The 26,131-nt window shown below is 37.9% G+C and overlaps 1 protein-coding gene across 4 annotated transcripts in view; it reads right to left on the bottom strand.

Annotated features, from left to right (window-relative positions):
• Positions 1-427: 427 nt before the first annotated feature.
• Positions 428-26,131, bottom strand: part of PLXNB2 (plexin B2) — a 362,925-nt gene continuing 337,221 nt past the window's right edge. For all 4 annotated transcript variants that reach the window (XM_081958620.1, XM_081958621.1, XM_081958619.1 and 1 more), the window contains 7 exons: positions 20,558-20,712; positions 13,344-13,504; positions 9,861-10,008; positions 8,475-8,539; positions 5,449-5,524; positions 3,370-3,444; positions 428-2,802 (listed from right to left, as the gene is read on the bottom strand). In XM_081958620.1, coding sequence (XP_081814746.1) covers positions 2,698-2,802; positions 3,370-3,444; positions 5,449-5,524; positions 8,475-8,539; positions 9,861-10,008; positions 13,344-13,504; positions 20,558-20,712 — 785 coding nt within the window. In that variant the 3' untranslated portion in view covers positions 428-2,697. The remainder of the gene's footprint in view (positions 2,803-3,369; positions 3,445-5,448; positions 5,525-8,474; positions 8,540-9,860; positions 10,009-13,343; positions 13,505-20,557; positions 20,713-26,131) is intronic.

Raw genomic sequence — 26,131 nt, 5'->3', positions numbered from 1 at the left:
TTGTTTTAGTAACAGCATTAAATGTTGTAAGACATAAACAGAAAATATTGAGTCAAAATCTAACACAAATCTTTATCTGGAATTTATCTGAAAAAGCCTATGGGTGCTGATTTAGAGAGAATACACCTTAAATGAGTCAGCATATTGAATATCACTGTTGCCACCAATATGTGAAGTAGTAGCTTTGGAGGCAGCTCAGCTTCTGCTTAAACCAAATATTCAAGGATCTCAGGGCCAGTCTTTTTGAAGACTCTTGCTGCTACTATATATCTGTTCCACAACTTAATAACTAGAGGTATTTTTTTCCTGAGGCATTAATTTGTGACTTAATACGCAATCACTGTTACAGAGGAATATTAATAAAAAGCCAAGATCTATTTTTTAAAAAAAGAATTAAAAAGAAAGTTTAAAAATTCAAGGAAAACGCTTTGTGGAAAACAAAAACCCCTTGTATTTGATTTACAATTAACAGGATTTACAAACAATGACAAAACAAAGCAGGTAAGCGTGTTTGTTGATCAGTCAGAAAGCGAGTAAAAGGAGCTTAGTTTGACCCAGAATTCGTAGGAAATCTCATCCAAACAATTCATAGTTCCATATGCTAAGGTGTGCATACAATGTAAGAAAACAAAGAAAAACAAGAAAAGCAGTATGCTGTTTCCTTCTTTTGCTTCTGCAATCCCCCTACAGTAGGCAATGAACATTGTCACCAGCCAATACGGTCTGTAATTCACTCTACAGAAATCAAAAGATTAATAAAATACATTTTAAAACTGACATTAGGACAAAAGTCGAGATCAACTTCAATACAGAGAGAGGTAGCAAATAAAATTGTTATCATGTTAAGGGCAAAGCAAGTTTAAGGTACCAAAGGACAGTGCTATCTGGAAAATGCTATTGAATTGACCAAAATAATCCATCTTGTTGTGAAAAATAAATGTAACTGAGATTTCTTATGTGTGTATACATGTGTAACAACATTTTAAGATTACATATCAAATTTTATAAACTTGCCTATAAGCTAATACTGTCCACACACATTACATATTCAATAAGGTATTTTAATTTCCACTGCAAAGGTAATAATTCTATTCACTGCAGCTTTCCAAGGCTCAGATAGTGTTTATCCTTGACAGGGCATGGAATTTCTTTACAATTAGTATTTTATATTTCAGACACAGGGTATTCTTTGTTTCTACTTGTGTTTTAAAACAATCTAATAGCAATCTTCCCAGGATAATGTGAAAATTCATTTTAAAAATCCTATGAACCATTTCAACAAAAGATACACATATTTGAATCAGGTCAAACTGCGCATTATTGGCAAAAAGCTAACTACAGGCATTCTGCTGGTCAAATTTTCTCACAAAAGTCATCAAACCACACATAAATATTTTTGATATGATTCTCTTTACAAAACCATTCAGATCCACATAATTAGTACAAGTAAGGCACATTAGCATATATATATAATTAACAATTAAAAAAAGAACAAAAGGAAAAGCCAGTTTGATTTGACAAATTTTTGAATGACTAGAATTTGTGGTCTGTACTGTTTTCATCAGAGATTTTAAGAAATCTGAGAAATTTGTGGTCTGAAAATAAGAAGAGTCTAACCCAGATCTAGATCCAAGTATTTCTGAATCTTGGATACTTGCTAACTCAGAATAGCAGCCTTGAACATTGCATTATCTTCGACACAGCTAAAACTATGCCCCAAGGGTAACTGCCCATGGTGCGCATTGCAGATTCTAAATGTAACAGTAGGTTGACATGTGTAACAATCACTTTACTCAAAGTCAGAGAAAAAGGTTTTCTATCTTTCTGGTTCCCTTTTGTGCCAATGGTACACTGGATCAACTTTGGCTCTTTAGACGTACCTTGGGACTTCATCCCATTTCCTACTGAGCAATATAAACATCTTCCAAAGTCTGAGTATTTTCTGGCACTCAAGATTGAAAGTTATGTTCTTAGAGACTTGTAGACACCTTCCAAGATTTTTTTTTAAAAAAAACCCATCACAATAGATCTACAGCATCATCTCCTTAGACTGTGAAAAAGTGGCTTTGGGGGGGAGTAGTTACAACCATGTGTTTTAGCATTTGACATTCACATGAATGTAAAAGAAATATGGAACCCCAATCCACCGCAATCTCCTAAAAGGAAAGTCATTGCAAATAAATTGTTTATATCCTTCTCAGAAGCAGAAGATTGATGAATGGTTTTTTTTAAAAAAAGAGGGAAAAAAGCTATTTCCAGTTATTGAAATTAAAAGGGGGATATTGCATTTATCTTTCCAATATGCTCTTGTTTTTTCTAGTACAAATATTGCTTAAAATATAAAGAAATTATAGGTAGTGATTTTACTAGCATAATGACTTCTAAAAAACGCCGATGTTTCAAAAATTGTACTATTTGATTAAATGAGTATAACTGCCGCCCCCTCCCTTCCCCTTATGGACCTCCCACATGTCCCTCTGGAAATTCATTTATACACCACACAAGATTTTAATTAGAAGCATAATTTACAGTAAAAACTCTTTACATTACAGTGGTTCTATATAAAAAAGGAGCCTTTTGTTTTTTTTTTTTCATTTAAAATTGTAATTACACATTAAAAAATAGAACACTATTTTCTTATTAGGGAGAATGAATTTACACATCTTCAGATCAGACTTTTTTATTGCAGCTTTCAAATCAAAGGTCAGTCACTTTATGCTCTAAAGCAGCTGCTATTTGTTGTAATCGAATAGCAAGCTGCATTTTTTGTGCAGCTGGATCTTCTTCTAGTGCATTTATAATCTAAAATAAAAATAAAAAGGAGAACACTCAAGTCAAAATATTACAATATGATCCTATAAACATTTCTTGAGAAATATACTCCAGGGGTTTTAAAAGAGTGCTATCTATTAATCAGAAAGAACCTTCCCTGCTAATAAGAATCTGTAGAGCTATTTTCCTCATTGTGAGCAGTGGGAATGAATTTTCAAAATGTAAGAAACTGCTATCAAATGGATGGCAAAATGTATTCTCTATCTATTTCAAGGGTGGTAAGTCAGGTTTGTGCCACCTGGACATTTTGTTAATAAGCAACTCATCACTGTCCTTATTTAAGGTAGCCAAGAAATCTGTTATATTTGGATATAAAATCCCACATGAAACACACCTATATTTAGAGATGGAATTCTTCTGAACATGCTTTAAAGGTGTATATTTTTCCTCATATATGAATTACAGTCTCTTGGTCAAAGTCAAGCATCCAGTAAGCCAGGAAATTATCAGCCTGGAGGCAGACCAGCTTGTTAGATCTTACCCATCTCATGACTTTCTACAGAATAATAATAAAACAACTCAGTGGTGGAAGCTTACCTCATCATAGTACTTGTTAGTATATTGGTAGAGCTGGTGTAAAGCCACAAGGGTGTTTAATGAGTCTGTGTGGGCCTATTAAATTAAACAAGAAAAACACTGTGTCAAACATAAGAGCTGGCTACACAAGAACTTTAATGAAACCTATATAGATGTACCAGATGTAATATTGTTCCTCTTCCTATCCACAATTTTAATAGGTGTCCAGGTTGATAAGGAAGTGAAGATTATTTTTTTAAATCAGAAATATCACATCAAGCTTGCTGATTTGTTACAGCCACTAAACTGTTGTCCCTACCTTAGGAATTACTGTAGAAATTATAATACCTCAAGCAGAAACCAATACTGCAGATACACACACACACACACACACACACACACCCTATCAATCATCTATCTATCTATCTATCTATCTATCTATCTATCTATCTATCTATCTATCTATCTATCTATCTATCTATCATCTATCTATCTATCTATCTATCTATCTATCTATCTATCTATCTATCTATCTATCTATCTATCTATCAATCATTTATCTATCTTCCTATCTACCTATCTAATCTTTCCATTTGTTACCTCTCTCTCTCTCTCTCTCTCTCTCCCTCTCTCTCTCTCTCTCTCTCCCTCCCTCCCTCCCTCCCTCCCTCCCTCCCTCCCTCTCTCTCTCTCTCTCATGGAGAAGCAGTAAAAATTACATCCATTTTGGATGTTGGATAATTAGTGTTCTAACTCCAGTCTCCTCATTTTAAGGACTGCTGTGGAGAAGATAATAGATCTATAACTGCAAAGACCCTAGGAGGAAATGTATTGTTTGGATCCTTACAGCAGGTTTCAAGTCTGTGGCTGGTATTAACATTACATTGAATGCTCTTAGATAGATAGATAGATAGATAGATGATAGATAGATAGATAGATAGATAGATAGATAGATAGATAGATAGATAGATAGATAGATAGATACAAACAGATGTACCTCCCCTAGTCTTACTAGACCTATTAGGGGCTTTTGATAGCATCAGACAAGATGACCTTGAGGTACTATTTCCTGTGGGAAGGGAGCCGATACTCTTGTATTTAACATCCATATGAAGCTATTGGGTAAGGTAGGGTAAGGATGAATAGATTCAGGCTTAATTTCAGCACAACAGACTAGTTATGAATTCAGAAACCTTCTGGTACCAGAGATAACCCAATTTTGGATCTCTCTGGTTCTGTCCTGTATAGAAGTAATTTGTAACTTAGGGACCATTTTAGATGCATAGCTGCTGCTTGAAGAAAAGGTAGCTAGGAAAAGCATTGGCCAATTTCATCTGGTCAAACCAGTTATAGCCTTTTTAAGGATGCCCCACCCATAGTGATGCATGCTGACTAATTTAATGCACTCTACAAGGGCTACCCTTGAAGGCCACTCAGAAGTTTCATCTGTTTCAGAATGCAATGGCTTACATAATGATGGGAACTGATAGATGTTTCCCAGATACCATCTTATCAGAAAGAAATTTCTAGTGATAAGTTTGATTCTGGGGGCAATTTAAGATGCTTTGGGATAGACCAGATCAGACAAAAGATGCTGCAAAAAAGTTTTGGTTGGGTCCTTGAGAACACAGTTGATAAACCAGTTGTTATGAATTGGATGTGGTGGTTATTGGTCAGATACTGCTGATTTCCACTCCCTATTGTTTATGTCTTATTTAAAGCTTCTTTGAGCTCATTGGATTGAATATAGATATAGATATATCAATCACTCAATCAATCAATCAATCAATCAGTCAGTCAGTCAGTCAGTCAATCTGATCTGGTTAACCTGATTTAGGGAACTATGAAAATAAAACTGATTTGAAACTACTGAAGATTCCCTCCCACTGACCTCAAGTGTGGTCAACCACTGAACTTAACTTTTAGGAATGCAAAACTATTAGGAATGCAAAAACCTTGGGGGGAAAAGTGGGAAAAACTCCAGAGGACTGATATAAAATAGAAGATATGGTACAAATAATTCAAGAAAAGAGAAATAACCCAGCAGCTCTACTTTTATCAGGTACATTTAAAAGGGGTTGTTTCCAATTTTGTACTTACTCGAGAAATCTCTGCTAAATGTGTATTCATATCTTGATCACTCACTTGTACCATCTGGCGAATACCTCTATAATAACTAGAAAAAAATGTTTTCGTTGAAATAACAACCTTTAAAAATATCTTAACACTTTGTACTGAATTTATGACATTTTCTTATTGCTATATTGAAATAGAATTTTTAAAAGATGGTTGCTGATTTTTATCTTGGATGTAGTTATTAAAAAAAGTCTGATATCCTCCTTATAAATTAATGTCAGGACCTGAAGTTTTCTCCATGCTGGATTTTGTAGGTTTTCAGAACAATTATTGACAGCTGAAATGAATAAAAATAGCAATAGTTGCTTATGATGCAGAATAAAAATATTACCATAGGCCAGGGATTAGCAATATTATACGGGCAGTCTACAAGAAATTATTCGCTATTGTCATGAGAAAAGATAGAACCAACTTTTGGTCTATTTTAAGGGAATAATGTCTCTATGCTTATTCTTAACTGTCTAAACTCTAGAAAATCACATTTGGGACATTTTTGGTTGGGAATTAAGTATGAGACATCCATTTTTATCACCATTTTTAACTTAAACCAAGGCTAACCCAATAGAGTGCTTGATAAGACATAGAGGTAAGTGAGTTTCTATAGAGCTTTCAAGTCATTAGAGCTTCTATTACATCATTCCTCCTTACACCTTGGTTTAAGCATTTCAGTGGATGACTGCTCTTAAATCTGTTAAAGGCTTATGACTTATACCACAATTTGGACTAAAATTTCCATCACTAAGCTGATGTGATTATAAAGCGAGATGTCACCTGACCATATTACTTAGCAATCACAATCCTGGCACTGCTGGTTGCTATCATTAATCTAAAATCACAGATTGTTAAACAGAGTGAATCTCAGGTAAGAAGTGTGGGGGTGCCATGTGTGGATCGGGGAAAGCCCTGGGAAGTCTGGCGCGGGATATGATCATGCAGGGTGGGTTTTGCAAAGCCCCAGCTGCCCCATCATCCTAGGTTTCATAGGCTTTACTGTGCCCAGATGACCTTCACCGTTTTCCTACTGCTGCTAAGGTGCTCTCAGCTTGACCCTACTGTATCCAAGCTTCTCGCCCTGCCAAGTCTTCTTCCTGAAGTTTTTATGGCGTTCTCCAAATCACTTGTGCCATTTCTTCTCCAAAATGCATATCCCATTCTTGTGATCTTTTAGAAACCTTCTGGTCTTCCCCAGGTCTCACAAGAACAGGTGTGCTGTTTGGAGAATGGCAGGAGTCCTGTTCTCACAGTGCTTTGGAACTCCTCATTCTCCAAATTGAACACCTGTTCTTGTGAAAACTGGAGAAGACCAGAGGTTTTTGAAGAATCACAAGAACAAGATGCATAATTTGAGAATGAATGGTACATGCCATTTGGAGAATGAAGTCTTACAAAGCACCGGGACAATGGGGTCCCTGATGATTTCCAAAGAGCGCTTCTGTTCTTGTGAGTCCTGCAGAAGACGACTCCAAAGTTTCTAGAGCATGAGAATGAGGCACATGATTTGGTGAAGGAATGGAGCACATGATTTGGAGAACAGTGCATGTGGCCTCAGGAAGGAGGCCTGGGGCAGCCAAATGCTGCCTTGCATTTGTTAAGGCAGCATTTGGCTGCATGAGCACTGTCATAATTGTGAATAGTCACTGGAAAAATGGTCATAAAAGACTACCAGTAGGGTCCAACATGACCTTCCTAATCAGCTGTTTAGCATGATGCTTTATTGCGGTTCATGGATTCATTAGTGGAGATACTGTAATAAGGATGTGGCTCATCTGAGTATCTGCTATACCCATAGCACATTTCAAGGGGTAAGAAACCAAAAGGTACAGTAGAACAATCTGTGCAGCTATCTAAAGTACCCACAAGCCCACATTTCTCATTCTGATTCAGCCCCAAATGTTTTCTGTTGCCTTTGTTGATCTCCCACTCAGTGATTTCTTTAGAGAAAAGGAAAACTATCTTTTCTAGCCTACCTCGAAAAACTTTATCTCAGAGTAGACGATACCTTATAAAAATCCACGCCACAGGAAGTTTTGTCAGGAAGTTCCTGACAGATATGATGTCATACTTTTTTTCACTTTTGAAAGTGTTTCTCTTTTTTTTTTGCCAATTTTTTTATTATTTTAATTAAACAGAAACACACACAAAAAAGAATCATCCTTCATTACATCTTGTAGAAAGCATGTCGATTGGTTACAAATAGATTTCATGCGTTACTACCACAATCATTATTTATACTTCCTTCATATTGTATTGTACATTTTAAATCAAGGAACTTTATGTATTTTACTACCAATGTATCACCATTCTCACTTAGCTAGAATTATTTGAACATGCTTTTATCTGGAATCATTTATATTTAGGACACAACTACCTACTGACATTCATTAACTATTCCAATAAACCTCCCATAGTTATCCTCTTATAACATATTCTAATAGAAAAAAAATAAGTTAATAAGATATCTAAACACCCCACCCACCCTTTTAAGGCTTATATCTAATTGATTTTACCAATGCCAACACATGTAAAGTGTTTCTTGGATGGGGAATTAAAGTAAGTATCTTATTTCCTAAATCCATACTATGCACAAACATATACACATGCCTGAATCAAAAAGGAAAAACCATCACAGTGAAATACTAGAATAAAATACAAAAGGCAAAAATCATGATATTTTTAAAAGCCATGAATATATTCAAATGTTGAAAAATCATTCTACGCATTAATTCAGTTCCATTTGGCATTGCTAAATTGCCATCTATTTTGAAAATGAATATATTACTGCTATATTATTTGAGTTTATCATTCTTTTGCCTAATTTCCAGGTCATTTTTAGTACGATAAATATTCTAGTAAATTTTTATTTTTATCTTGATAATTTTTATTCAGGATATATTTAGAATCAACTTGCCCCCAAGCAAACATATAATGCGAGAAACAAACATTTTGTCCCTGAGAATATAAAATAATAATCTGTACTTCTCTCTACTTACTCTTCCACCATTTTCTTATATGTAGAGATCTCTTTTGCATAGAGTAACTTGTTACTTGGAGAATCCTGAAAAACAGAAAGCAGTGAAATCTGATTTTTTTGAAACTCGTAAATTTGTTTTTCCCTAGCATTCTTTTTCCCTAGCATTGCAGAAATTTGAGGTAGAAAAATTCATTGCCTTCAATAAGGTGTATGCAGTGGTTAGAGTGCAGTACTACTTCAGCTGACTACTAGCTGCAGTTCAGCAGTTCAAATCCCACCAGGCTCAAGGTTGACTCAGTCTTCCATCCTTCCAAGGGGGATAAAATGAGGACCCAGATTGTTGGGGGGCAATATGCTGACGGTGTAAATTTTAGAGAGGGCTGTAAAAGCACTGTGAAGCGGTATATAAGTCTAAGTGTGTATGTCAAAATCTGCTCGGTGACAGGTATAGGCTCATGACTGAAGCTCTATCCCCTTTGTTGATTCTGATGATGCTGAGACCATCATCTTGCACTTTCTCCTTCCTTTACATTTGGAAAGCAGAATATTGATAGGTTATATCAACAGCAAGAAGAAAAGTCATGGTGTTTAAAAGTTATTTATCTTTCAAAACAAGCATGAAAGAGAGAGAGAGAGAGACCTCTCCCTCCCCCAAATCCGTTGCTGCTGGTGGGAAAGCAATTCTTCTTCAGCCGGTGAAGTTAGCAGCCCATGAAACCATCTATAGAGAATCCAATTTCTGAAGAGCAGATTAACACTCCTTGAGCATCAGTATTCTGAAGCCTCAGAATACATTTTCTTTATTGCTACCTGCTGCTCGTGTGTTTATTCAAATGTAACAGCAACCTGTGGTTCTTTCTCTGCCCTCTAACTTTTCTTCTACCACCTCTAGGTACCCTCTCTCACAACATCTACCAGACTTCTTCAACCCTGGGTTCAAGAAGTTTTGACTGGACTCAGCATTTTTCCCCCCATGATATCAGGAATACCAGAAAGAAACCAAGTAAAGAAAAATTTAGTAAAGCCATCCATTTTGGGTGGATTTACTAAAAGCCCAGATGCCAGAGAAACAGGCAGAGAGAAACCTCTGACAGTTTTTGTGACAGAAGGGGCAAGTAGCTGTTACTCAGTAATGTTTAAGTAACTAAAAATATTATATTATTGGATGCATTATAGAAACTGCAGGAAACAAATATCCCTGACTCTGTGAAGCAGCATAAATATCCCTGACAGGTGATGGAAAAATAAATAAGACTAAGCCTTTAATAAATTGGTGTCTGGTGGACCTGGTGCCTTCTAGATGTATTCGGTTTTAACTCCTTTAGTATAGTTGGATTTTAGTGCAATGGGGTTGAGGGAAGTAGTTGCAGATTGCAGAGACATAGAACTGAAGATGAAGCCTTACCCTGCTTAGTTTGTGCTCTGTTCTTGTGCAAGCATCCATGAAAGTTTGTGCGATGACTGATAAGGAAGCATCTACGACTTCGTGAACGTGAACGTCAAAAATGAAATGGGGATTTTTCAATATGTTCACCCAGAACCTAAGGGGCAAGCTGGAAAGAAAACAAGAAATAACTGAAGCCGGTATTCAGGAGTGAATGAAAAGGTAATGCTAACAAGCAAAAAAGTGTTATTATTAGTAGGTAGGTACAAAGTAAGTTTCTTTGCATATCATCATAAACAGGAATTCCCAACATTTGGATGAATAGGATCAAACATGTATGTCAATACATTATTATTTCTGCTTTGTGCCTCTAGGCAACACAAATAATTAAATAATCACAAGTTGACTGGCTTGCTGTTATACTCAACTTTCTAATTATGGACTTCTTGCTTCTGATTTGGGTTTTTTGGAGAGCAACAAAGTGGAGTGTGATTTCATTGAATGCTAAGCCTGTCTCTGATAAGAGTTTTCTTGATTTATTTAAGAAGGAACATTAGTTAAGAAATAAAGCAGAGTGCACCAAAGAGCTTACTTATTCTAAGTAACCCAGAAGATGGGTTAACAAGCTTCCACAATGTGCTTTTATACTGAAAAGAATTTAAATAATCTAGCTCCAGCACTCCATGATCCAAAGAAATGCTGGCTTATTAGCAAAAGCTCTATTGCCCAGTCATAAAGATTTGTATGCAGTTATAAGGATCTAACTACTCAGTCAAAATGCAGAAGCTTAGTACTCATGTTGCTTGATATGTATTATTCCAAAGGAAAGTACAGCTGAGCAAAGTATTAAGATAAAAGTTTTTCAAATTGACTCAACTTTTGGTAGTCAAAAGTGAAACAAGAAAGAAACGTGGGCTGCCACATATTCTGTGCCACATCTAGACTTTTCAGGTCTAACAAGCAATAGCAACAGAAGTGAGTAGCCCTTCTCTTCTGTAAAATTGTCCTAGTGAATTCAGTGAAAAGTTGGACAACACTATAGACAAATCTTTTGCTATGATCCCACTGCAGTGTTGGGGCTTATTGTGCAGCCCATCACCTAGTATTTGAGAATTTTACAGATAACACAGGAAGGAGGGACTGTTCTCCATATACTCCCATGATGGCGAACCTATGGTGCGTGTGGCCGAAGTGGCATGCGAAGCCACGTCACCCAGCATGTGCGGCCTTGCCTGTTTGTCTTCTGGGGTTTTGGTGCCCATGCCCACATGATGATCAGCTGTCCTTTGCATGCATGGCAGTGCCAAAAAGTGGTGTGTGCATGCACGCTGGCCAGCTGATTGTCAGGTGTGCATGTGTGCCAGAACCCAGAAGTTTGGCTTTTCGGCTTTTCCAGAGTGAAATCCCTTCACGTGTGCGGCAATCCCGAAAACATGTATGGCAATGCTGAAAACCGGCCAGCTGATCATCGGGTGCGCATATCTGCGAGAACCCAGAAGTTTGGCTTTTCTGGAATGTGGTCCTGATAAACGCACATGTGCACATACGACGTTTCCGTGTGACCTTTTTGGCACTTGGGTGCCGAAAAGTTTCACCATCACTGGTATATTCCTTTGTAACAAAAGGCTGCTTAAATTAGGGAAATCTCCAATCCCCTGTGTAATGTTTCCACCATTCCCCTTTAATAGTTTTCTGAACACATTCCTGTTGAGTTCTCCTTCATTTGCCAAATCTTTGTATCACTTCATTTTTTAGCAATTTTTTTAAAAAAAATCTGCTTTCAATACTCTATGCCACCCAGAGTCATTGTGAACTGGGCAGCTTTACAAATTTAATAAATTCAATTACATTGGATTTTGAGGTTCTCGGCCTGAATTTTTAAGGTTTGTGGTTGAACAATATGAGTATCCAGAACAGACAGTGTGATGTAGTAGTTAAAACACTGAACTAGTTTGGAAAGTCTTAGAATCAAACCATCTTCATCCCAGGACAATTATTGAATTACACTGCTAGAATAGATTGGGCTCTGAAATTGTACTTTAAGAGCCCAACCTAACTCAAGACCTGCTTCTTTGGGGATAAAAGTAAGGGAGAATCCTCTGTTTGCTATCTTGAACAAAGAAATGTGGGATAAAAATTTAATAAATAGTAAGTAAAATGCATTATGGTTGAAACAAAATGTGACCATATGTACAGGCATATACTTTTTATTATTAAGTATAAGGCAGTTTCCCCAACCTTAGAAAGGGATCATGCAATGGTTGATTCCTAAACTGAGAAAGATACAGATTAACAGAGTTCAAAGGGACCTTGTAGGTGAGAGGTGTCAAACCCAATTTCATTGAAGGCCGCATCAGCATTGTGCTTGACCTCGGGGTGCCAGGTGGGTATGGCTGGGGGTGGGCATGGCCGGGCAGGTGGCGTGTCCCCATTTTCAGCCGCGATGGCCTCCTGCAGCCCTCTGCCAGCAAAAATGGATCTCAAGGGGCTGTCCCTCCAGCTCCGTTTTCACCAGCAGAGGCTACAGGAGGCCATCCCAGCTGAAAACAACCTGGGAGGCCACGTCCCTAGCTCTGTTTTTACTGGCCACGTCACTATGGGCTGGCCCTTCACTGTTTGGCCCTGTGGGCCAGATGTGAGCACCCTGTGGGGTGGTTTTGGACCATGGGCCTTAAGTTTGACATCCCTGTTGTAGGTCATCTAGTCCAACCCCCCCCCCCCGCCCAAGCAGACTCTACATCAGATGGCAGTCCAGTCTCTTCTTGAAAGCTTCCAGTGATTTAGAAAGCAGTTGTGTAAAATGGGAAGAACTAAAGCTTTCCTGTCTCAGCGAAAAGGCTCGCTAGTTCACAGTTAGAGAGGAAAAGGAAAAAGTCTCTCGTGTAAGATCCCATGAAATTACAATCATTTACATTTCTAAAAGTAAAAAAAGTAATCATTTTTATCTGCTTTCAATACTCTTTATGTTTCAGAGTCATTCTGAACTGGACAGTTTTACAAATTGAATAAAAAAAAATGCATATCTGAAAAACTGTTGAACCCCTCTCTGGAAGCTCAAGAAAAAGTTTGCTTAATCCCCATTTTACCTATAGTTAGTTTGTTTAATTGATTGATTAGCTCATGGGTCACCTCAAAGTGCAGAGTTCCAAACACAAGTTATTACTAAAATCCAATAAAAAACAATTTAAAATGAAATCGGAATAAAATGCAATTAAAATTAAATTGGAATAAGAGACAATTTAAAATGAAATTGGAATAAATGTACAATTTAAAATGAGATTGGACTAAAATACAATAATTTAATATATGGATAAATAAATAAATAAATAAATAAATAAATAAATAAATAAATAAATAAATAAATAAATAAAATATGATAAAATTACATTTCACCCCTACAGTCTACCCCAGTCGGCCCCACTCCTATAGTAATAACAAATAAAAAGAAAGAAAAGAAACAAACTTCTTGATAGTTAACTATGTACTATTTTCCTCCCCAGCTACCTGTTTGTTTTCCAGATGTGGATGGTGTCCTCATCTTTGATGTCATGCTTCTCTGCTTGCTCATCAAGGAAATCAAAGAAATATTTCACAGCTGGTGGAACAACATGGTTTGAATCAAGTACACTATGGAAAAAGTTATCTACAAATTGTTGAAGTGTACCCTAAAGGGGGGAAAGCACACACAGAGTACAAACATTTTTAAAAAAATATTCAGGTAATGGTGTTAAGTGTAACATTTTCCAGCAGATCCTTTCAATTTATAAGAACACTTCCGAAATTAACTTATAGTGTACAAGACTTTATCCCAAATGGCCACGGAATCGCAATGGCTCCAAGTGCTGCATTTTTCAACTATAAATGGGTTGTAAATGCTCTTATGAACATAAAAATGAACAGTCAAAACAAATGTTCCAGGATTTCAGAAAGAATAATTCTCAGCTCTGTTTATAAAGAGGTGGCAATTTCAGCATTGTGGCTCAGGGAGAACAGACGACTGGTCTGAAATAAATGGGCAGGAATTGGTGGGAGAGTAATGCACTTACACCTGAGCTTTCTGGATATATTATAACAACAATAGTGAGCTTAGGGGGGGCACTTAAATTTTTTTTTTTGTGATGTAGTAACTTTATTATAATAAAGTTCAGCATTTCTTATAACAGTGTGTGGATCGATGGATAGAAGGAAGGGAGAGGGACGGAAAGAGAAAAAGAAAGAAAGGAAGGAAGGAGGGAGAGGAAGGAAGGAAGGAAAAAAGAGAAAATAAGAAAGGAGAGAGAGAGAGAAAGCGAAAGGAAGGAAGAAAAAGGAAGAAAAAAATGAATATGCACAGTGTACTCAAACAATGCATCAAAGAGCTGAAAATCCATTAAAATAGGTTTGCTCTTCCCAATAACTTTTTTTTGAGCAACAACTCCTCCTTTTAAAGTAGTGAGATACTTATATCATATAACTGAACTCCCAAAAATCTGAAGGGTATTAACATTGGCGTGCTGAAAGGCACTTCTTACAGTGGGTTTGGAGGCCAATAGAAAAAAACTCCATAGGAGCTGAGATTTTACCCACGGACAAGAAGCCATTGAAACTACAATTCATGCCCTGCTATACTGAATCTTCTATATCAAGGATGGTGAACCTTTTAAGCACCGAGTGCCCAAACTGGAATGCGCCTGCATGTGTATGCATGTGTGCATGCTGGAGCGCCAGAAACTCGAAGACCAACTGGATGGTGCACGCAGCTGGTCTTTGGATTTCTGGCATGCGCATGGGTGCCAGCCAGCTGGTCTTTGCATGCATCAGAGCACAGGAAATATGAAGACCAGCTGGCTGGTGCGTGCATGCCTGTTTTTTGGGCATTTTGGAGGCCATTTTCAAATTGTTTTTTGGGCCATTTTTGGCCGTTTTCCGGGCCGCTTTTCAGGCCATTTTCCTAAGCTTGCAAAGACCAGCGTGCAAGCCTGTTTTTTGGGCATTTTGGAGGCCATTTTGGAGGCCATTTTCAAATTGTTTTTTGGGCCATTTTTGGCCGTTTTCCGGGCCGCTTTTCAGGCCATTTTCCTAAGCTTGCAAAGACCAGCGTGCAAGCCTGTTTTTTGGGCATTTTGGAGGCCATTTTGGAGGCCATTTTCAAATTGTTTTTTGGGCCATTTTTGGCCGTTTTCCGGGCCGCTTTTCAGGCCATTTTCCTAAGCTTGCAAAGACCAGCGTGCATGCCGGAAACCAGAAGAGCAGCTGGCGACGGCTTGCGTGCCCACAGAGAGGGCTTTACATGCCAGTTCTGGCACGAATTACCTAGGTTCTATACGAACTCACGGACTCAATCTATAATAACCCACCTAATAAAATAACCAGGAAATATTTATCTTTTTTTTGTACAACTGCTGTTATCAGATCAGAACACACTACCGTATTTTTCTAAGTATAAGACTCACCCAGATTTTGAAGAGGCAATTTTTTAAAAAAAGTAGGTAGGTAGATAGAGGGATAGAGAGGGAGAGAAAGAGAGAGAAATACAGTAGGTAGGGAGGGAGAGAGTGTAGATAGGTAGGTAGGTAGGTAGAGGGATAGGGAGAGAGAAATAGAAAGAGATAGAGAGAAATACAGTAGATAGGTAGGGAGAGAGAGAGACTAGGTAGGTTGGTAGGTAGATAAAGGGAGAGAGAGAGAGAGAGAGAAATAGAAAGTGTTAGATTGGGTAATGGACAGGCACACACAGGCTTAATGGTAACAACAGCTCTTTATTAAGTACAACAAGTGAGAACAATCCAGCGAAGGTTGAGTCTGACAGCAGCCCTTTTATAGGGAGCTGCCAGACCCTTCTGACAGGAAGGGTTTAATAGGATTAAACCTCTGTTCCCGCCGGAACAGAGGACCTTGGTGGAAACCACTGTAGTTAGAGCAAGTATCTAACAGAGAGTGAGAGAGAGAAATACAGTAGGTAGGTAGGGAGAGAGTGTAGATAGGTAGGTAGGTAGGTAGGTAGAGGGATATAGAGAAAGAAATAGAGGGATAGAGAGAGAAATACAGTAGATAGGTAGGGGGAGAGAGAGAGTAGATAGGTAGGTCGGTATATAAGTAGATAGAGGGGGGGGGAGAGAGAGAGAGAGAGAGAGAGAGAGAGAGAGAGAGAGAGAGAAATGCATGCATAGCCTTATGGAGGCTTATAGAGTGCTGCTGGGGGGGCAAAATACGGCCCATTTTTTTCTCATTTCTGCCCTCCCCGTCCCCCAGGAGCTCTCTGAAAGCCTCCATAAGGGTATACATGGCCATTTGGGTGAAGGGGGCGGGGCTTCAGGAGGCAAAAAATGTTGTATTCGGTGTATAAGACGTACCCAGATTTTCAGCCTCTTTTTAGAGGAAAAAAGGTGTGTCTTATACTCCAAAAAATACGGTAGTTTCTTTGAATGTAGACAAATTTTGTTATATTGTACGCAAAATTAGGCTGACTCTAACTGCCCTAATCCAGCCTAATCATAATATATGATTTTGTCTGCTTTTTATTTTTATTTATTGTTGTTATTATTATTTTAAATGCTTTTATTTGTAATGCTTGTCTGTGACCGTAATAAACGTTGATAGGAAGGAAGGAAGGAAGGAGGAAAGAAATAAGGAAGGAAGGAAGGATTACCTTTGGAAAATAATCCGTATTTAATTGGGATGCATAAACACAACAAGAACACCTGCAATCTGATAGGACATCTTGCTAATAAACCAAGGATTTTCATAGAAAATCAGTTTGGCTTGATTAAATTTGAACTGGTTCTGTCTGCTCTGCATGTAACATTTTTTTGCAGATACTGTTAAGCAGTTTTTATATATCAATAAACAGCTCACAAATGAACTTCGATGTAGTGTAAATAAAATTACACACCAAGTTGCTATAGATATATTAATGTTTACAGAAGAGGACCTCATGAGGAATTGTTCCTGGGCTTTAAATTGATTTAAGCCCTATCTAGGCATGAAACTTTCCATTTATATGAACAATCCTGCAGGGTGCTCGTACAGATCAGTCATATGATATATTCCTAGGACGGTCCTCTGCCTATTCAGCATGAACCTCCGCCGAGGGGAACTGCTCTAGACTACCACATGATCTAGAAACCTATGATGTACATCCAGAGTCTTTTGCAGAAATTGGTGCTATTCACGCAGAGCCTGCAAAGGTATTTAGCGCCGAGGAGAATGGATTCTACCCTGCCATTTTCCAAATTTATCAATACCTAATTATAGATAACTCAAGTATTTAGAATTTATCAGCACAGCCTAAATAAATACATAGAGAGGATAAGTCTACATATCTAATTTTAAAAAGCCCCAGTATTATGGCCCCCTTTAAAATTAAAGCTTAAACTGAGCTTGGTTTCTTTGAAATAGATAAGGAGCAGCATTCTAGAAATAGATTAAAATGGAACCTTATTGTGAGAATGGCTGGGGAAACAAATGAGTCAGTGTTTTCTGTTTTTGGTTGCTTCTACTTGTTTAATCATGGCTATACACTGCATTTTTTGTGGTATTTTAATTTTTTATTACAGAGAGCCCCAAAATATAGAAAACATATATGCATCTAGTAAACAAATAAATAAATTTCTCTTCTTCAGTCAGATGTTTTCAGAACTGAAGTAATTGTATTACATTGTTATTCAGAACCTTTTTGGGGGCTGGTGTAAATGTTCAGAATTGAGGCTGGGGCAGCTATTGGAAATGACTATAACTCCAAACAATGGCTGGCAATAACTTGATATCAGAATGTTACCACATCATCTTATTGTCCTCCTTTCTATTTCTCCCTTTTCTCATTTTTGGGATGATGGGAATTCTTTAAAACTGTAGTCTCCTGTTTAATTTTTAGTTGTTAAGGTTATGAGAAAGACGGGACTAGATGAATCAAAAGTTGGAATTAAGATTGCCAGGAGAAATATCAACAACCTCAGATATGCATATGATACCACTCTAATGGCAGAAAGTGAAGGGGATCTAAAGAGCCTCTTGATGCAGGTGAAGGAGGAGAGCGCAAAAGTTGACTTGAAACTCAACATTAAAGAAAACTAAAATCATGGCAACCGGCCCTCTCAGTTTCTGGCAAAGAAATGGGGAAGAAATAGAGATAGTGACAGATTTTACTTTCCTGGGCTCCAAAATCGCCATAGATGGAGACTGTGGTCAAGAAATTAAAAGACGCTTGCTCCTAGAGAGGAAAACTATGGCAAATCTAGACAGCATACTAAAAAGCAGAGACATCACTCTGCCAACAAAAGTGTGTATAGCCAAGACTATGGTTTTCCCAGTTGCAATGTATGGCTGTGAAAGTTGGACCATAAAAAAGGCTGAGTGCCAAAGAATTGAGGCTTTTGAACTATGGTGCTGGAGAAGACTCCTACGAGTCCCTTGGACTGCAAGGTGACTAAACCGTCAGTCCTAGAGGAGAGCAACCCTGACTGCTCTTTAGAAGGCCAGATCCTGAAGATGAAACTCAAATATTTTGGCCACCTAATGAGAAGGAAGGACTCACTGGAGAAGAGCCTAATGCTGGAAAATGCTGAGGGCAAAAGAAGAAGAGGATGACAGAGAATGAGGTGGCTGGATGGAGTCACCGAAGCAGTCAGTGTGAGTTTAAAGAGGATGGTGGAGGACAGGAAGGCCTGGAGGAACGTTGTCCATGGGGTCGCGATGGGTCAGGACACGACTTTGCAACTAACAACAACAAGGTTATGGGTCCCACTTGATGCCAAAGTTAATTCATAGAAATAATCATTATAATGAGGATTAGTATTCACTTTTCAGAGTCCCCCCCCCTTTTAAAAAAAGAACAGTGTCAGGAGAAGTAGGAAATCTGGTAAGATACAGGAGAATTGCCGGCAAGCACATTCAAATCCCAAAATGCCATGTTGAAAAACCTGGTTCAAAACTACATAACATTAGCCTTTTAAATTACTAGAGGAAAAATATTGTAATGGCTAAGTATGGTTTGTTTTTAAGAAGAAAGCACTGAGATATTCATGTGCTTAACTTTAGATCCTAGCCATAATTTAGACATGGTCATAACAGAAATGGAAAAAGGGGAAAGGAAAATGTAAGAGTTCTACATTCTTTGCAAAGTCAGTATATATTGGCTTATGTCATATCTAAAATTTGGATTTTTATTACGATAAAGTTTTAATATTCTACTTTTAGTGGATCTACACAAGCAGAATAGATTTTCAGAAGGTTGGACAGAATTTAACTTTTAATATTATTGTAAAACTTACACCATGCTGATTAGTGCTGACTACTGCTCTTGATACATGTTGATATTATATTTTGCTTCAATTTTAAAACAATCTGTAGTTTTTTAAATAATACATTCAATTACTTAATAATAGTTAATGAAATATTGGAAGTTCTAACCTAATTCTATGATGTTTGCAAATTTTCTCTTTATTCATGACCTTTAAAAATGTTTCTGTATTTTACGCCTCTTTTATCTACCTTTTTAAAAAAAAATCTTTTTAACAAAATGCTAAATGAAAATATACTAACAACCACAATAGAAATAAAACTCAGGTCACAATAAATCAATTGGTACTTCATTGGGTCAGACTAGTTCAACTCTTCTTATGCACACCAGTCAATAATATCCTCTCAAGGAGATTATGACCACAATACTAGCAGAGTATATTAATAGAGATAAACAACAGCTCTGGTGGGACATTGATTTGATCTATAGGGTTAATTCAGCCTATGCAAGAACACACAATGTTCCAAGGGAAGTTTATATCAAATTTCTTAGAAAAACTACAAGAGATGAGGTTCTAGGAGCTCAAAGGGGAGGACCACTAAAATATAAAGATAAAGAAGTAACCATTCTTAAACAGATCCCAAAGAAAGTAAGAGATAATAGAAGGAAATATTCCTTCTTAGCAAAAAAATTATATAATAATGGGGTCTGGTTTAGATGGCTATTTCCAGAAGGCATGCTGATTTTTTGGGAGGGCAGCAGAATTAGAATTCAGACACCAGTGGAAGCAGAGGCTTTCGCTAAAAAACACAGTGCTCTTTTAGGTGAAATGGAGGATGTTACACAAGAAACAAAGGAGGGAGGGGCTGAGGCTCAGCAGGTGGATGGGAGAGAGGATGCAACAGCTAGAAAACTCAGATCACAAAAGTGATTTGGAACACTATTGCATTTGTTGCTACAATGTACTTTCATGGAAGTGATACAAAACAAATGATTGAAACATACTGATGATTTTGTGTTAAATTTAAAACTGCTAATACTTAGGTAAATGTTGATATTTTTCTATCATTGTTTGTAAAGGCTTCTCCCCCCCCCCGCACGATGTAGCTGTCAAAATGTTTTATAACCCTATAACCCTTTTTTCTTGAAAATTTTTTAAAACCAATAAAAATTTGAACAACAATAATATCCTCTTTTAAGAAAATGTAAACTATGGAATGTTCGTTGTCTCTTGGGATTCTTTGTTATCTAACGGACACATAGTGTATTAATACTGGAATTTTCAAAATATACGTTCATAAGCAAAGATGAAAAAACCTTGAGTTTCTTTAACACTAATGAGGCTTAATTGAATCTATTAATTTCAATGCAGCTACTCTATGTATCATTATACCTGAATTCAGCTGATCCCTTTGAATCTAAATCTTCATTCTAAAGGAAAAATCTACATCTAAACTCTATTTAAACATAGTGAAACTTGACTCTTGGCAGTCAATTTTACCTTCACAGAGAGTAGCCTTGTCAGGTAGATTTCAGTGATAGCTTTGGTCCTTTCCTTCTCCTTCATACTCCCTCTTTTTGATTTACCTTCATCAACTTCATCTATTGGTCGAACAAGATGCCAGATCTTATTTTCTTCTTCCAATAAAGCATGTCCTGAATAAACCATAACATTTCAAAGCAATCAATAGATGAAATGAAATCCAGGGATTGAAGAATTGATCGCCATGCATAAAATAACGTCCGCTTTATTGCAACTAAATGGCATACTTAATGGCCTGCAATAAATATTATTTGTATTTCACAAATGAAAGGGAAAATCTAAGCTCATATTATTCTTGCTTATAAGTTCCAGATTTTCAAATGAAAAAGTCGAGGTAACTTTAACTCTAGCTGTTTTTGACCATGGTTGAGAGTATTAGTTTGAAGAGGGAAAACACAAAAACAGTAAAATAAGCCACTATTTCCTAAAGTCATGTTAAAGCCAGCTATGTCTGTTTGTGACTGCTTTTTACCTGTTTGTTGTTCATAGATCCTAGGAAATATACGGTAGATCCCAACAATTCAAAGCTTAACACATCTTCACAAAATTTAGTAGTAACCTTAGTCTTATCTAGTTAGTCCTTTACTTACTTACGACCACAATTGGGACCAGACTGCCATGGGTAAGCAAAGTGGTTGTTAACTGAGTTGTGTCCAATTTTACAACCTTATTTGCCATGTTGATAAGCAAATTACAACAGTGAAATGAATCATGCAGTTGTTAAATCTATCCAGCTTCCCCTGTTGACTTTCCAAACTGGAAGCTGACTGGGAAGGTTGCAAACGGTGATCACATGACTTTTGGGATGCTGCAACTGTTGTAAATATCTGCCAGTTGCCAAGTGCCTGAATTCTGATAACATGACCGTGGGAATGTTGAAACTATCATAAGTCCGAGTACTGATTTTAAATTACTTTTGTCAGTGTGGTTGTAACCTCAATGTTGCTAAATGAATGGTTGTTAAGTCAATGACTAACTGCAGATACTCAGATGAACATACACTTCCTATTTATTTTCCTATGTTTATATTTAGGCCTTGGAACATTCTTAGGCAGTTGCAGAAGTGATAAAATCCCTGGCTGAATCCACATTACAAAATGCTTGATTTCCTACAGGCCCGAATGCCTTGATGTTTTAGAAATGTTGCATAGACTTCATGTCTGAAGACACCATAATCTCTTCATTTACAAAACAATATATTTCAACACATCCCCTTTTGTTGATAATGAGATTCTTAAATCAGAGAACAGGCTGTGTATAGGAAAAATCAGGCACAGTTGTATGATAGGACCCTGTGATTTTAAAAACCATGAAAAAATGTGTAATTCCGTTTACTGACCTATTTATACATTCATCTCAATTTGATTTTTTTCTCTCCCAAAGAAAGATTGTAAAGCATTCTTACATGGTGTGGGAACAGGAAACCTTAAAACAAAGCTACTTTCCACCCCAGATCTCTTGAAGAGTATAAATGGAGTGCATCTGTTTAATTATACTGTAAATACAGCGAAATGGGCACCGAGAATAATATAAAGGTTCCAGCAATTACAAGTCTGCACATTAAATATAAAACTTTCGATCTATGAAGCTGAATAAATGTACAATACTGGCAACCAATTAATTACAGTTAGAGTACACTCACAATGCATACATGCCAGAAAAGTCAAAGCATAAACAATGTGTACATAATGACATTTTTAACAATTCTGAATTGTATTGTTTTTATTCAGCTTACAGCAGCAGCATGATTTTTAGCAACCAGAGAAAAGGCCACTATGGTACATTGTTCTTTCTTTGGGTAAGACAGATAATTTCCAGGCCAAAAAGTAATGAATAACTGCCATTTTGCACAACTATTGATTTCAAAAGACCAGTAATATAAAGAAATGAAAAGTCTAACTTTGCTAAACAATATAATAATATAATGTCTGTTATAAATACTAGCAAAATCCTGCTTTAAAATTCTTTTGGCTTCTACAAGCTACATTTTTGTAGTTCATAAGCCCTGGTGGTTCAGTGGTTAAAGTGCAGTATTGCAAGCAAAGTGCCTGGTTGCAGGCAAACTCTGTCCACAGCCTAGAGTTCAATCCTGATGAGGCTAAAGGTCAACTCAGACCTCCATCTTTCCAAGTTCAATAAAATGAGGATCCCAAGCAACTAATGCTTATATTGTAAACTGCTCAGAGAGTGCTGTAAAGAGCTTTGGGGCAACACGTAAGTCTAAATCCTATTACTATAACCTATAAAACAAACGCATGGACTGTCACTTTGATGATGCTATTATTATTTTCAGAATCCTTTTCATAAAACGATGGTATTTGGTTGATTGAAGTCTTTAAAATAAAGTCTGAAAATACCATAGAGAACATTTTTTCCTCAATCATGGTGGCTGCTAATCCAGAAGACAAATCAAGGTTTACCAGCTGCAAAGATCATGACAACCACTAGATTTGTCAAGAGAGACACAGAAGACTTTGCTGTCAGTAGTAATGTTTGGAATTTTGCAGTTAAAGGCTAGTATCTCTATCTAGGATGGACAGGCTTTGCAAAACCACACTGATCTTTTCCCATTTTTACTTATCTATAAGGAGACAAAGAACTTGTGTTCCTCACAACAGTTTTAACATTCTACAATTGGAGAAAACTCTATAGTTACTAATAGCCAGGCTACTAATAGTTGAGTTCAGCATGCGTGCTACATATGATGCTGGAATCATATAATAGGAGAAGCCATATTATAGAATTACCGTAAGTTGGAAAGTGTCTGATTCATATCTTATCTCACTTACAAATATATAAAATAACATTGAACATTGTCATTATAACCAAGATGCAATACAGAGATAACCAAACCTCCTGGGATAAAGAGGAAGAAGTTGAGTTAAAATATTCATTATTATTAGAAGAACAAAGAAAAACTATAATGATTTCTATAAATGCAACATTTGTGAGAAACTAGAAAAAAAATCAAATACTGAACAGGGATACAAAAAAAGGGAATAGTCAAACCAATTTTCCTACTTTTAAAATCCCACTGAAATGAATGCAGTGTCCCATTTGTGCAACTGCAGTCATTTAATTTAGAAATGTGAAATGTTATTGCATTTATCCCCTAGGATCTGTAATTAGCTACTGCATTTACCTCTGTTAAAACATCACTGCTAAACAATTTACGAAAATACCTTTTAGTGAGTTTAATCCTATTTTACCTATTATTTAATAAAAATCAACTTTGAACAGTGTCTAGTTTTATCCAAATTAATCTTTAAAAGGAGAATCAAACCTAGAGGTTTGAGTCAACCCAAAACAATCCTTTTTAAGCCACTATTTTTTTTGTAAAACGGGCAAGAGTATTTCAATCAATCTCTTTTTCAATGGAAAACACTGTATCTGATTAGCCAAGGAAGAACACCACAAATCATTGTCAGTGTAAGTTGCAGTTTTGCCTAGTTCTTTAATGTTTATAGCTTTTCAAATAAACTGACTAAGCTACATATTAGATGTTAGCTTTCCAGAATTTCTCTGTGTGGCATTTCCTATGTGGTTTAAAAGCTGTAGAAGGCTCTATCTTTACCACTAGTGTGATTGTTTACGAGCACATATCTATATCCCAAACGAGATGCTATGATTATTTATGCAAACTCACAGTATCCAGCCTGTTTTCTATCACAAAATAGAACCTGACTTAAAGACTACCATGCTTAGTCTATACCCGTGATGGCGAACCTATGGCACGCATAGCCATTTGTCACGTGAGACTTCAGCCTCCTTTTGAGGCCATTTTTCACCCAGCATAAAAAAATGGCCCTATGGGCAAACTGGAAATTTGGAAATATACTTCCGGTTTGTCCGTAGGGCCGTTTTTAGTCCTCCAGAGCCTTCAGGGGCCTTCAGGAGGATTCCCTGAAGGCTCTGGAGGGCAAAAAACGACTCTATGAGCAAACCAGAAGGAAGGCCCTTAAAGGCTCCAGAGGACTAAAAACGACCCTATGGACAAACCAGACGTTTTGCTCGTAGAGTCTTTTTTGCCCTCCAGAGCCTTCAGGGAAGCCTCCGGAAGGCCCCTGAAGGCTCCGGAGGGCTAAAACTGGCTCTATGAGCAAACCGGAAGTATGTTCCCGAACTTCCAGTTTGCCCGTAGGCCCAGTTTTTCTTGCTACGGAGGCTTCAGGGAAGCTCCCAAAGACTCCGGAGGGCCTCGGGGGGGTGGGGGTGGGGAGGCTGTTTTCACCCTCACCAGGCTCCTATAAAGCCTCTGGAGCCTGGAGAGCGCAAAAAAAGCACACCAAAAATGGGGGGGGGGGAACGCTGGTCATGCACGCATGCACGCTGGTGTCATGTGCATTGCATTATGGGTGTGGCACGCCCGCGCACGACTCCCCTTGGCGCTCTCCCCGCTTTTGGCACGCGAGCCAAAAAAGGTTCGCCATCACTGTTCTATACTCTTTATGTACATGACTGCACTCCCACTCATGCTAGTAATACTATTATTAAATTTGCAGATGATACAACAGTGGTTGTACTCATCTCCGGGATGGGGGATGAGTATGCCTATCACGTTGAGGTGGACTGGTTGCTTTTGTGGTGTCGATATAATAACTGGTCCTTAACATCATAAATTGGTCCTTAACACCAATAAGACCAAGGAGCTTATAGTGGACTACAAAAAGAATGGATCAGACATCTAGCCCTTGGTTATCAATGGAGACTCGAGTGGACCAAGTGGCCATATTTAAGATTCTGGGTGTTATCATAAAAGAGGACCTGACCTGGGGCGCTCACATTGCGGCACTGATCAAAAGGGCCCAGCAGAGATTATACTACCTGAGACTTCTCAGGAAACAACAACTGAATGAAAAACTGCTGGTGACCTTCTACCGCTGCACCATAGAGAGTATATTAACTTACTGCACCTGCGTATGGTTTGCTAATTGCACAGCAGGAGATAGGACAGCGCTCCAGAGGGTTAACATCATGGCCCAGAGGATTATTGGTTGACCTCTCCCCTCTTTGGAAGAGCTTTAAAGCTCCCGCTGCCTTAAGAAAGTTCAAAACATTCTTAAGGATCCATCTCATCCCGGACACCCCCCCTTTTTTGGGGGACTTTTACCATTTGGCAGATGGTACAGGATAATAAAAACAAGGACAAATAGGCTGAAAAACAGCTTCTATCCCAGAGCAGTAACTATATTAAATTCTACTGTATAGTGCAGTGGTGGGTTGCAGGTGGTACACCCTGATACAGGCGTACTGGTGCCTGCCCGGAGCACCGGGTACTGTTCCAGTATCATTGTCCCACCTGCCCGTCCTCAACCTGTCTTTAAACTCTTCGGCGTTTATGCGCACGGCACATACAGTGCCTGCGTGACGCTCTGCTGAGCAGCTGGAGCATCGCGGAGGCTAGTGGAGGTGTCGCTGGAGGGTAGGACGCATGCACACGCTGCGCATGTGTGCAAGCACACTGCGTGCATTCACGTGGAGGATGCCGGGCCCAGTTGCAACCATACATGTTGCAACAGGATCCGGAACCCA

The sequence above is a fragment of the Natrix helvetica genome (genome assembly GCF_964273705.1).
Source record: "Natrix helvetica genome assembly, chromosome: 6".
NCBI classification, from domain to species: domain Eukaryota; kingdom Metazoa; phylum Chordata; class Lepidosauria; order Squamata; family Natricidae; genus Natrix; species Natrix helvetica.
The sequence above is the reverse complement of the archived record's forward strand: the minus strand, read 5'-3'. Positions and strand labels throughout refer to the sequence as shown.